Here is a 13,979-nt window from a genome sequence, read left to right as displayed (position 1 = left end):
ACACACATACCATTCATTGAGTACACACAACTAAGCATTTGCTGCACACTACCAAGCATTTACAGCACACTGAAGTGCAAAATTGAAAACACAATCATAGAAATGGAACACACCATATGAATGACAACGACTCTGGAGAATGAGCCATTTCTCCTTTTGTAAAATGTCTCAGTGTAGGCCTACTTTTTTCATAGTCAAACATAAAACAGCACACAAATATGCAGCAAAAAAAGTTTTATTTCGGTACACACAGAGAACAGTACAGTACTGTAAACCGGCCTGATGGTCTGGACATTCCTGAATGTAGCATGGTCAGCCAGGATCCTAGTTTGTATTTGTCGGAGTGTGATAGCGTTGTTCTCACGAACCATATTTACAATTTCAGTCTCCTGTTCGGCTGTGAAAGTGTGTGTTCTTCCTCCACGGTGTGGTTCTCTTTCAGTCCTGCAAAATACAAATACTGTGAGCACACTGTATTCTATTGATATGCAGTATTACAGCACACAAGGCAAATAGATTTCGTACCTGTTCTCCATCCTGAAGGTTCTAATGATGGTAGCAACTGTGAAGCGGCTGAGATTTGGTTGGACCCTCTGGCCAGCCTCCCTCATGCTCAAACCATGGTTGAGCACATGGTCTACCACAGTGGCCCGAATCTCATTAGAGATGACCGTTCTCCTTCTTCTTTCTCCTCCTCCTCCTCCTTCTTCTCCTTGTCCTTCTCCTCCTCTTCCTCCTCCTCCTCCTCCTCTCACTCTTACCCCTCTCCTTCTCTGGTTGTCGATCTCTTCAAAGTTCTCCATTGTTCACCAAACAAAACAGAGGCTCAAGGCACTTTTATGCTGCAGTCCTGATTGCAAATTGCTCAACAGACCTGAATGTTTAGAGATTTGAATATTTGTGTGTTGTAGGTTGATGCTTTGAGATTTTACTTGAGAAGTGTGTGCAACAACTGAACATTGTGTGTAGTGTTTTGACAACAAGGTGATGTGTAATTGACATCAGAGTGTAAAGAAGGAAAGTCAGAGTCTAATGCAGATAAGGGAGTGTGAAGTAGTGCCAAATTGGGTCGAGCGATTGGTACATGAAGTGAAGGTTGTGCAAATTGTGCCGAATTTTCGCTTTTTGTGTGTTAACAACTGAGAAAAACTGTAATTGGAACGAATGACCCCTAAAACTCAAGATATAGGTTGGATAGGTGTACATAGACCCTTGTATATTAACACCATTTGACCCAGACCACATCTCTGAAATGTCAAAGTATGTTTTGACCGTGAGAAAAGTATGTTCAACTAAATCCATGAGGTTATTGATTTGATCATTTATCAATTAATTTCTTGCAAATGGATGGCAAATACTTCTGTAGTGCCAAATGCTCAGAAAACAACCTATTTGTCAACATACCTATGGTAATCAATACATCCTCTGAATGTACCCGGTCTGGAGTATGTAGTTGTAAAGTTTCATGAGGCTGTGATTATCCAATAGGTTTATTATATACAGTGGCGTTAAGTCTCATAAAATGGTCTCAATACAATGAAATGGTTACTATGGAGACTGACATCATCACACATGAACACAGTTACCAAAAAGCGTAAATCAGGTGAAACAAACTAATATATTTTTTATATATATAAAAATGTTGCTATTTTTTATATATAATAAATATATTTCCCTTAAAATGTTGTTGTTGGAACAGCTCACAGCCAGTTAATCTGTCCGTCTCTTCATGGAGATAAAGGCTCTACAGGGCGTCTACTTCTGATCATATAGTTTAATAGTGCTGAGAACAAAATTGAGCAAACAGGATGACAAAAAAAAAAAATGGAGGAGAAGGATTGTGAGAGCGTGGTGAAAACAGTTTTGGGGAATGCTACTTTCATTCATAGTGGCACTTCCTCCTCCTCCTCCTCCTCCTCCTGCTCATTCCCCCACTACACACACACACACACACACACACACACACACACACACACACACACACACACACACACACACACACACACAAAGCTATCCATAATTGATGCTAGCTGTAGGCAGTCACTAGCAGGCTGGATGTGCACGGAGGAAGGCAAGGCAAAGGCAAGATGGTAGAGCAGGTACTACTGAGAATACACTGTTTTTCCTCCATCTCTCTCTCTGTCTTTCTCCACACCCGCTCGCTCACTACACACTGTTTGTGCTGTGACTGCAGAAGACAGCATGCTGCATGTTCCTTTCATATGTTGTGTATGTGCTTACGATGTGTGTGTGTGTGTGTGTGTGTGTGTGTGTGTGTGTGTGTGTGTGTGTGTGTGTACAGTATGCGGTGCATATGGGTTTGCAGGGCTGCATGCTCTGCTCATGTGTGTGGTGTGATGGTGTATGACGGGTTACTTTATTTTTATTACATTTGATCTCATTCTCTTTTATTACGATCTAGTGAGAGGCGGCAAATGTACGCATGCAAGAGAGGGAGAAAGGGAGGGATAGAAGGAGAGAGGTAGAGAGAAAGAGAGATATACAGATAGAGGGAGGGAGGGAGGGGGAGAGAGAGAGAGAGAAGCTGCAGCTTTGTTTTTAGGAGAAACTAAGAAACTGTGCGAACTGAAAAGGTTGTTTGTTGAGCAGTTAGTGGATATGTACTAAATGAAACATATGGTATTACTTAGTGTCGTAATGTGAATTAGCTTAAATAATTGTTGTATTACCGTACTCAAATGTTGTTTGTATGTTGAGAGAGATATATTACTGTAATCACCAAATATCAGCAGAAGTGAAACCAGAACACCCAGGTTCTGTTCCAAAAGTAAGGACATAGCATTCATTATTCATTGACATGCACTAATAACAACAAATACAGAACAAGACTTCCTCAACTTAATTCATATATTTATATAAGGAATCCTATATCGTTGTTTGTTCAATATATCTTTTTTTCAGTGGTCTTTAAGGACCAATATGTAGCATCTATGGGGGTCTATTAGCCGAATAATATAATATTCATAACTATGTTTTCAGCACTATCGCCTCACAACAAGAGGCCTGGGTTTTATTGCCGGGCTAGACGGCCTTCTGTGTGGAGTTTGCATGTTCTCCCTGTGTCAATGTGGGTTCCCTACAGGTTTTCCAGCTTCCTCCCACAGTCCAAAGACATGCAGCTTAGGTTAATTGAGGACTCTTAATTGCCCGGAGGTGTGGATGTGAGAATGAATGGTTTTCTATCTCTCTGATAGTCGGGTTACCTGTCCAGGTGAACCCTGCCTTCACCCATTGTCCTGCAACTGCCTCAACTAATTTAGAAAGTAAACTTCAGGAACATTTTAATTTTTTCAGAAAGGCCGGCGAAAGAAAAGCTAATTGGGAGAATGTATTGATTTACAGAAGCTACTGGATCAGAGGCCATACAGGAAGCAACGTCAGTCAGCTCTCTTTACAATATATTTTCATACACACTTCGTATGATAGCTTATAAAAAGTACTCCCCATTCTTGTTCGGTTTCCTACAAAAGCCAGGAATACGTGTCAATTCCTGCTTGTCACATGACTACGGTCTTTTCAAAACAAACCTCCGCCTTTACAGGAAACTCAGTTAGGTTTAGGCAACAGAACCACTAAGTAAGGTTTAGGAAAAGATCGCCGTTTGGGTTAAAATAATAACAGAAGTGCCGTTACGGAACAATGGAAGTTACATAAATCAACATTGACTTGTTGTGTCACTCAGGGAACGAACAGCAGCCTCCTGGATGAAAGATCGCTGTTTGTTGGATCCATCCAAATCCACCTTGTGTGTCCTTTATCATTCTTTATATTTCCTTGTTTATATAGTGGGATTCTTTTAATGTTACACTGCTTTTAGTGAGAAATTCCCTCTGTGTATGTCCCCCAGACAGTGCCCTTGATAAACAGTAGGACAGTTGGTTACGGGTGTTTTGGTGAAGTGTTTCTTTATTGATTTGTTCTTCCCCTTACCTTGACCTGAATCCAATGAGCCCTTATACCAACCATTCATTTCTTTGACTTCTAACCACAGCCTAGCCTCAACTTTAACTCCAAGTTCTATGGGAAACACGATTAGCTGGGAGGGCAGACTTTGACAAGCCACCAGCAATAACTGACGGCCAGGATGAAGACACCCACTTGATTTGGCTTATATCATCTTTAAACTGCCCTCCCAAGGAAATCCACATCATCTGTCATTTGAACAAATGCCTCTAACACACGCTACTTACCACAGCAGTATGTAGTACACAGTACATACTGCATACTGCATTCATCAGTAGTATGTAGTATGAAACTGGTGAATCAGTTAATTTTGCAGTATGCAGGCCAGGGTTTAGTCTTCAAACAAGCTTTTAAAGCTCTGGACAAACACCCAAAAAACTCAGACTTCTATTGCCTTATTGGAGACAAATACTTTCAACTTATTGAGCTTTGAAATTTCTTTTTGTGTTAAGACCAATGTTTGTTTTCTTTATAAAATACTGCAGGTTTAGCTCCACACATCTTTAATTTATTTTAACAGCTTATGGTAAATCATGATGATGGGAGACGGTGATGTTATTTCATTTAAAGATGAAAAAAGCTCGGAAATAGAGGCTACTGTTGTCTTGACCATTAATGGTGCCGTTCCAGCAATTTGCATTGCGGGATACATTAGGCCAGGTAGACTGGTCAAATGCATACTGGACATTCTAGAGTTCTGCAGGAATAGTACCTAAAACCCAGAGATGAGTCAGCATTTTTTCCCTTCCTGTTCCCTCGTCTGGAAGTCAATGTGTTTGCTGAATGTGCTTTTCGTTGGACGCCTTAAATAAGGTCTGTGGTTAAGACAAGTTAAAGAGACTTTAACGCTTTATTTTACATTATAAAAATAGGTCAGTAAATACCCCTCTGGTGAATTTAAACCTTTCAGTGTCTTAAAAGAGGTGGTTGCTAACAAGGGTCTAAATGAGACGACTGAAGTGATGCTCGTGACAGACCGTGGTCATGTTTGTTTATAGCCTTAAAAAATTAGCTTTTTAAATCTGCAAATTGCATTCATACTTTAAAAATCACAGCAAAAGGTGTTCATTTGTGAAGAATATCTTGCTGGACAAAACAAAACGTGTAAGTATCATAAGAGTTTGTTTGCCACAGAGGATATTTTCTGAAATAATCCAAAATCCAATGGAACAATCTCTTGGCTTTTCTGTGGAGGGTAGGTTTGATGCCAACTTCCTGTTGGATACAAAAATACGTCATCCCTGCAGCTCTCTATATCAACAAAAAGAGCATGAAAAAAATCTAAAAGGAGGTGTCTGCAATGCCAGGAGGCAGAGTCAGTGGTTCCAGAGTTAGCAAGCTTTCAGCCAATTTTTTTTATCTTTGCCCGAAAGGAAAACTACAGTTCATATTAACTCGTGTTTCACATTGTAGGCCTATGCAACAAAGTTATTGCTAAGATCTGGGAGGACAGCAACATCACTTGAAATAGGTCAGACAGAGGAGAGACACGAGCGGCCAGATGGTCACACTGGTTGAAAACAAACAGACAGATTTAAAATGTGCAACACTGCAGCAATGCAAATTTGCAACATGATTTGCAGGAAGAAGACCAACTACTGGGATTTTATTATGAACCAGAGCAGCGTCTGACTGACTGTCTGAGCTAAATTGTTCTTTAGCCTAAGTAAACTGTTTTATTGAGTTTCCTTTTAGTTAAATCCTCTGAGTGAATTTGAGTTTCCTCTGATATAAAGTTATGCAGAGAATATGCCTGGGGCTTTTATTGTGAAAGGTAAGAACTGAAGGAGTGGATCTGGTCTGTGCTCTCTTAAAGGACCAGTAAAGTTTGCCGTCTAGGTTCGGACAAGAAGCCTCCGTGGTGTTGTGCACTATAGTGGACGTTTTCAAAAAATGTTAACACCATGATGGGTTGATGCCTTTTTAAGCAATGTGAAAGCTAAGATCAACCTTGTACCAAAAATAAACTAAGTTGCTTTTTCAACACGTAGTATTTGCTTCCTGACAGAAAGTAATGATGAAAACAACAATTCAAAAATTTGCTGTCCAAATTAAGTAATGAGCCTTTACTGTGCTATAAGGGGTTATTAAGAACGCTTCAGCTCAGATAAACGGCTGGTTTCAGAACCGGATCATCTAACTGCTTCTTTCTTTCTCTTTCTGGTAAAGTGTGTCCCTGACTTTCACAGAGAATGCTGACTGACCAATGCAGTGCCACAAAATAATACAGTACAGTATCTTACAGAAGTCAAGTCAACATTAAATGTTTTCAGAAGTAAGATACATGATCAATAAAATGTAAAACACAAGGCACAAATTGTCTTTGGAGAAATAGTGAGACAGTTTTTGAGTAGAGTAACAGACAGGGAGGCATACCAAGTGACGATTTTACTCTGAAGAAGAGAAAATCCTTCCCTCTCTGTGGGTTTATTCTGCATTTTAATTGTATTCCTCCAGTTGCCTGTGTGTGTGCGTGTGTGTGTGTGTGTGTGTGTGTGTGTGTGTAGTGCTCTGCCACGTAAAGCATATTTCAGCCTTCTAAATGTGGTTCTCATTACACAGCAGAGCATTTAGCCAAGACTCAGTCTGCATCCCCTTTTCTCTCTCTCACTCTCTCCCTCTTTGTTTTTCCATCATATGGCTGAACCTCTCTCTCTCTCTTTCTTTTTCCTTCATATGGCTGCACCTCTCTCTCTCTCTGTCACTCTTTCTCTTTCTTTTTCCTACATATGGCTGAGCCTCCCCCCTCCCCCTCCCCCTCTCTGTTTAATGGCTGAGATATAAATATCCCACAGGAGTAACCTCTCTCCCATACACCAAACACACTGCACGCTGACTTTCTTTCCATTGATGTCTTAACTCTTTTTCTGTGAATCACATTTACAGCCAGCAGAAGACACATTTCTAAAACTTATAAATCTCACCGAAACTTTTGCTTCGGTGAGATTTATAAGTTAGAGCTAAACCTCATTGCTAAGGGAAATTTACATTCCTCTTACTATAAATCCTGTATGGGGTTTCTAGACCACATATCTACTGGCTTAATTTTCCCTACTGGATGTTGGTAAATTCCTTCCTTTCAACACATGCCCATTCACAACTCGTCAAATACCTACGCTAGGTTTCCCTCTAGCTCAGCTGTGGATATGTCAGGGACGCCCTGTTGGTCCCACTGTTTACATGCATGGAGTCTAGATTTAAGATTTGTCTTACCCAACAAAACTATGTGGTTAGTTTAAGGGAAGAATAATGTTTGGGTTTGTTTCATACCTTGCATTAGTACAAGTTAGTAAAAAATGTAAGTAATGTAACAAGTCTAATGTAAAATAAGTCAAGTTGAGTTCACATGGGACACACACAGTGGTCTCCTGGGTAAAAGTCCTTTGTTCAACTTCAGACACTAAAGAGTGCCTCGCAGGTCACTGACCAAGTGTCGTCATTTGACAAGTGGGGAGTGAGAACGGGGTGTTCCTTTAGTTCAGGGACTTTATATCTAAAAATAGCAACTCCACACTACATCTAGTGAAGAGGAAAATCATTGCTGTGCTGATTTCCCCTGAGTCCCTGACACACCAAGTCACTAGAATGAAACTTGAAATGTCTATCTGGTCAATGACATCTAATCACAGGTCCGCGCATTTACACGTGTCCCCCATGAGAGAAGTGATTCTGCTGTATGGGCTCTTCACTTTTTAGAGGAAGGGCTCATCTCCAGATTTTTGATAGGCAGCTTGAGAACAAGAGAGGCAGAGTAAGGTGACCTTTCAACTTCTCTTCATGAGTTTTTCCTGAAAAAGTGGCCAAACTATGGAGAGCCATTTACACCTGTTGGAGATCAGAACACTATACAACCCAGACCACTTTCATGACACCATTTCAACCTTGTCATAGTTTAGATTAGTATCTGGATAATGAAATCGTGCTTCAGCATTTAACATGTTTACCAACAAATATGGGACGGCTAAAACATGAAAGACAAGGGTCACATGACGCCATCCTTACTAGGCTAGCATTATCTCAGATATCTCAGATGATCTTTTAACTTGCTGGGTGGATGCTTTCCTAGCTGGCTGAGAGCAGGTTAAAATGTTTGCCAGACCACTCCCATATGTGGTGCATCTTCCATATCCAGAAAAGTTATCCCAACAAATCCTACAGACAAATACACACTATTTATTATTATTACATTTTTTGGGGGCTATTTTACTTTTTAATACATATATACAAAGCTAGAATACCTGAAATGGATTCTAGCCAGGACATAGTTCAACAAAGAGTATTTGTTGTAGATTAGAAGCTAGTCATGTTAAGGATCTCAGGCAACTTGAGTGTTTTCCTTTATATGCCAGGTACATACATGTGTGTGTGTGTGTGTGTGTGTGTGTGTGTGTGTGTGTGTGTGTGTGTGTGTGTGTGTGTGTGTGTGTGTGTGTGTGTGTGTGTGTGTGTGTATTTTGTGATGGGGCTTTGTTTGAAATGAAACTGTAAATTGATGTGAATAAGATGACTAGTGACATTTTTCACTCTCTACATTGTGCTACTAATAGTTTATCATAATTTCAGAGCCTTACTAAGAAACCACATCCACATTTCGAAATTGAAAGCAAATATAGCAAATCCCGTTGAAATATGTTGTAAACATGAACGTTTATTCAACGTCTTCACTTTCTCTTTTGAACCACTTCTGAACGTCTTTTAGCCATCACCGTATTTTCAATGTATTTTGAACTTCAAAATGCTCACAGTTAAATATGTAGCAATTAAATACGTAGTCATAGTAACACCCAGTTTCCACTGACAGGACAAATAAGTCCATATGACGCAGGCAACAATTAATTTGTATTTAATAAGCAACAATATGAACATAACATTATTTAAAATCCAATTTAAAATACACAATTGTTGAAGAAAATCTCTGTTTCGTCCTTTAAATGTCGTTGTCAAAGCCACCTAGGAGCCAGTTTCAGATGGTCTGCCATATTTAAGGTAGACACCTGTAAATTAAACAAGTATTTGGAAAAAATACTCAGTAATTAATCAGTTTTGAATGTCTTTTCACTGGTGACCACAGTCGTTTTTTAAACATATTTTCAATGGAAAGATGCTCCTTGGGATATTACACAGTATAATGCTTTATATTGTTTGTAAGTTGCTGTATGCCAAACAACAATGTTTTTACTATCTTCTTGTTTGTACGTACATTTGTTTTACTCACTTCCTCCCGATTTAAACTGTGTACAGCCCCACTAGCTTTCCATATTGTATTTTAGATTAAAAAATGTCCTAAAACTCACTGTAAAACGTTGAGCTACAGCGACAGTCCATAAAGACTGTTGCCAACATTAACTTACACACATGTTGATGTTTACTGTTGCTCAATGCTGCAGAACACTACAAGCTAACATGCTACACGCTAACATGCTAACTTGCTACAAGCTAACAAGCTAACGCTACAAGCTAACAGCCTCGCCTGCATCATGAGCAGCATATAATTATACTAATGGTGCTAATTTTGCTTTCAATTATTGGAATCCGGTAGTTCAAGTACTTACAAAGAATGTAATTTATTCCTAAATTAAAAAAAGTTTTTTTTGTCCATGCAGGGTAACCAGGACACACCGGCACCCCCAGACCCGTCCATGGCCCAGGCCTACCCATCAGCCCAGTTTGCCCCCCCTCCGCAGAACAACATTACAGCTGAGTTTACAGCTTCACACCCTCATCCACATCCACACCCCCACTCACATCCACACCAGCACCAAGCAACCCCACAGGACTACACCGGTGTCCAGGAGCATCCACTCAACATGTACCAGTCCTCACAGAGCCACAATGAGCAGATCGGGTCAGACTCCGGCAGTCAGACCGTCACCGGCACAGCCACAGTAAGGCATAATGGGAAAAGCTGGTGTTTAAGCTGGCAAAAGCTGGGTTTCAAAGTTGATTGTTTCTGTACTGTGCCATGTTTTTAAACATTCTTAATTTTAACATTAAAACCTGAGCTATATACATGTTGCAACATGCAACAGAGAAATATAAAATTGAGACATTGTGGTTTATGAGCAGTTTTGTAGTTTTTGCTTTTGTATTTTTGCATACAAAAGCAAAAATACATTTATTAAATAAGATCATTTGTCACTCTCTTTCTAATAAGATAGAAAGCAAACAGCAGCTCCCACAAAAACAGAAGTTAACGAAATGGTTTCGATACTTAATAGAGCTATTGCTCTCAATCAACCCTTCCCTACTTTTCTGCCCAGACTCCATCACAGGTCATCCTAGAGAAGACATCCACAAGGCAGTAAAAAAAAAAGGAAGGGGAGGGGTGGTAGTAGTGGTAGTCACTGGATGCGGTAACTTCACCTAGCAAACAAACATTCATAAAAGACTGTTGCTTAAGAACTTTTCTTATATGAACTCTTTCCCTTGCACACATGTGGCACACAACAGGAGAGTGTCCCTCTCAGACTCAATCTCACATATTAGAAATACTTTGGTTTGGTTTTGAGGGGGGGTGGCACCTGGTAAGACTGTGCTATAGGCATTGCATGACGCTGATTGCACTGTGTTCACGTTGCCAGTTTGTGACTTGGTCATAAACAACCGGGACGTCATTGGACCTTTACCGACAGAAGTTCCCAAATCTCGTTGTCTGTCCAGATAGACATTTTCATTGCCTGATATGTGTAAATTACACTTTCTCTTCACCCTTGGATGTTTGCAGATGTCTGAAAGGGGCTATACGAATGGAAGACTGAACAATAACCTGCAGGTTTAGGGGTGTAAGACTTGTTCATGGCCAAATGGTTGTTGGACTTGCTCGTGCTCTGGAAGTAGTGACTTATGGGTCTGGATCATGACTGGGGCTATAGAACTGAACCATGACCTGGAAGTACATGCTTGAAGGACTGGATCATTATCTGGAGATTCTAGGACTGGTATTATGAACATGAAAAGATTTTGGTTATTTAAAATCTATCTAGTGATTGTGAAGTTCTTTCAGGATCTATTTTATTCCTAACAAACTGCCATACAGTTTTTTGACACAAGATCAAAAGCCTTTTTTCTTTTATCTTTTTTTTTTAATTAAAATAAAAAATATTATTTGTATAGCCCAATATCATATTTATTAATATCGTGTTTACAGATTTACCTCAAAAGGCTTCACAATCTGGTCAACATACAATATCATTAGTCCTTGGACCTTTGTGTAGAAAAAAGGAAAACATCCCCTTGAAGAAACTTTAATGTGGAAAACAAGAAGATACAAGGGAGAGCCACTGAGGAGGGATCTCTCTGCCAGGATGAACAGAAGGGCAATATATGTCATGTTTACAGAATTAACAACATAGTAAAATTACAACTTATTAAATCCATATAAAAAATATGAAAGATATAATGACAGTAGTAATAGCAATAATAGCACAAATAATAGTGGAAACAATAATAGAAAAAAAGATAACTGCTATAATAAAAGCAACAGAGGATATACAAGAATGAAAATGATAATAAAGGCAGAAAATATTTCTATTAATGGAAATATATCTAATAATCATAATCGTAGCAGTTGGCGTCAGGCAGGCCCGAGACAGCAGGCACGACGCAGCACAACAACAACGACTCTTTGGAAGAAGACAAGTTAGCAATGTGCATTTATGGGACATGAATGTATACAGATAAAGAGGGAGAGGAGGAGAGAGGAGCTCAGTGTATCCTAGGAAGTCTACCAGCAGTCTATAGCAGCATGACTGGTGCAAGGCAAACCTGAGTCAGCCATAAGTCTTAGCCTTATCAATGAGGAAAGCCTTAAGCCTACTCTTAGATGTAAAGAGGGTGTCTACCTCCTGACTGATAATGCATTCTGGGAGCGCAGTGCTCTAGTGGGGTTATAGGGTACTATGACTTCTTTAAGATGTGATGCTGTCTGACCATTTAGGGCTTTGTAGGTATGGAGAAAGATGGAGAAACATCAAATTATTGATGTTACAGGGTGCCAGCGCAGAGAAGTTAATACAGGAGTAATATCATCTCTTTTCCCAGTTTTGTTGGTACGTGCTGCAGCATTCTAGATCAACTGGAGAGTCTAAGTAAACTTCACATCAGGGAGTTGCAGGTCATCCAGATTTTTATGTCCTTAGGCATGCTTGAAGTTAAGAGAACTGGTTGGTTTCATCTGGCTTGATTGATAGATATAATTGGTTATAACCTGCATAACAATGAAAGTTTATGAAGTGTTTTCTGATAATATTCCCTAAAGCAGGCATATATAAGGTGAATAAAATTAGACTAAGCACATAACTTTGTAGAACTCCGTAACTAACTTTGGTGTGCATGGAGTTTACAGATTGTTTACAGATACAAACTAGGATTCATCTGATAAATAGGACTTAAACCAACTTAATGGTCCCTTTTTTGGAAATCAAATGCTCCAGTCTCTGTAATAAGATTTGATGGCCAATGGTGTTGAATGCAGCACTAAGGTCTAGCAATACAAGTACAGAGACAAGTCCTTTGTCTGATGCAATTAGAAGGTCATTTTTAATTTTCACCATGCTGTTTCTATTTATGATGCACTCTAAATCCTGACTAAAAATCCTCAAATAAACTATTGTTATGCAGAAAGTCAGAGGGCATTCCTTTATGTTTTAAGACTATTTCGCCCTACTAACTGAGATTCTTCTTCTTGGTGGAACGCCATATCCTTTACGTTTTGGTGATGTCAATTCAATTTGCAGTTTGAGGGTTAAAATAAATCTTCCTTTGTTTTATCATCTTCTGTTGAGTAATGTGAGTATTCATATGACTGGGGGGAGTGGATTCATTTAGGCTAACATATTCTAAATGTCATTTTTTCAAAAGGAACAGGATACTAAAGGTCACGTTCATACCTGTTTCCCAGTTCAGTTAGTAAAGGAAAAGGAACAAAAATATCCTGTCCCTCCTGATTCTGATACTATTGCCGATAAATCTAAGGAACTTTAATTTTAATTTAATTTGCTGCTGCCAGGCGCTAAGCTCTCCTCCTCCTAGAGCTTCTGACTGCAGGTTGAAGTAGCAAAGCCGGATCCGGGTCCGTCCGCAGTGGCCTGGTCGCTGCAGGACCCGCTGGATGAACCCGCACAATCTCATCTCATTTCAATCAGGAGATCAAGTCAGATGAAAAAATATAATTGTTTATTATTAACAGATGATATGTGATGATAAAGTCTTGACTGAGTCTTTGGCGCTTGGACTCTATAGGTAGATTTGTAATTCAGGGGTGTCTGTCCTGAGCAGCAGCAAGGTACTGAATGAACTTGAAGTAAAACTAGCTAAAAAAAAAATCACATCTGCAATAACAAAATACTGTACTTATAAATAAATTGTGTTTTTGTTGAGCTGTAGTACAACTAGAGAACAGACCTGTGCGTAATCCCTCTGAGGCTCAAATTTGTGAAATTGCAACATCTACTTGAAGCTATCTAGTGCCCTAGGCATCAAATGTTCTTAGTATCTGATGTTATTCCTGCCTTCATGGTAATTTGTTGATGATATTAACCGTTGGGGCAAACAGCTGACACATGAAGGACTGAGAGAAACAGGGAGGGACACTCCTAGAAGATCTCACTGAAAAGACGAGATAAGGAAGAGAGAAATAAAGGACAGAGTGTAAGGTTTGATGAGGATGGGGGAGGGGAAGCAGCAAACAGACTGACTAAGAGGAAGAACTGATGAGACTTCCAGATGTACACTATCCAGTCTTGTTGCTGCCAACATGCTGTCTCTCCCAAACCCTGTCCTCTGGTAGAATAGGGTTGTGGCAAATAAATCATCACACAAGACTTTCAGAATCCAATACATAGACAAAAACCTGCATTTCTGACTAAGCAGATTATGAACATTTTCAAAGATGTACTACCTGTAAACTGTATCAGCAAACGTAAGGCTAAACAACATGACCAAAATATCTATTTGCAATGTCACCTATGAAAACAACAACGGACCTGTATTACATT

General features: G+C 39.5%; 1 protein-coding gene across 2 annotated transcripts in view; it reads left to right on the top strand.

Moving 5' to 3' along the window:
• Positions 1-13,979, top strand: part of rbfox1 (RNA binding fox-1 homolog 1) — a 109,070-nt gene that overhangs the window by 46,820 nt on the left and 48,271 nt on the right. For both annotated transcript variants that reach the window (XM_054606788.1, XM_054606789.1), the window contains exon 2: positions 9,588-9,869. In XM_054606788.1, the coding sequence (XP_054462763.1) occupies positions 9,588-9,869 (282 nt within the window). The remainder of the gene's footprint in view (positions 1-9,587; positions 9,870-13,979) is intronic.

Source organism: Anoplopoma fimbria, chromosome 11 (genome assembly GCF_027596085.1).
Source record: "Anoplopoma fimbria isolate UVic2021 breed Golden Eagle Sablefish chromosome 11, Afim_UVic_2022, whole genome shotgun sequence".
Taxonomy (NCBI): Eukaryota; Metazoa; Chordata; class Actinopteri; order Perciformes; family Anoplopomatidae; genus Anoplopoma; species Anoplopoma fimbria.
Note: the sequence above shows the minus strand (reverse complement) of the source record. Positions and strands in the feature narration are given on the sequence as shown.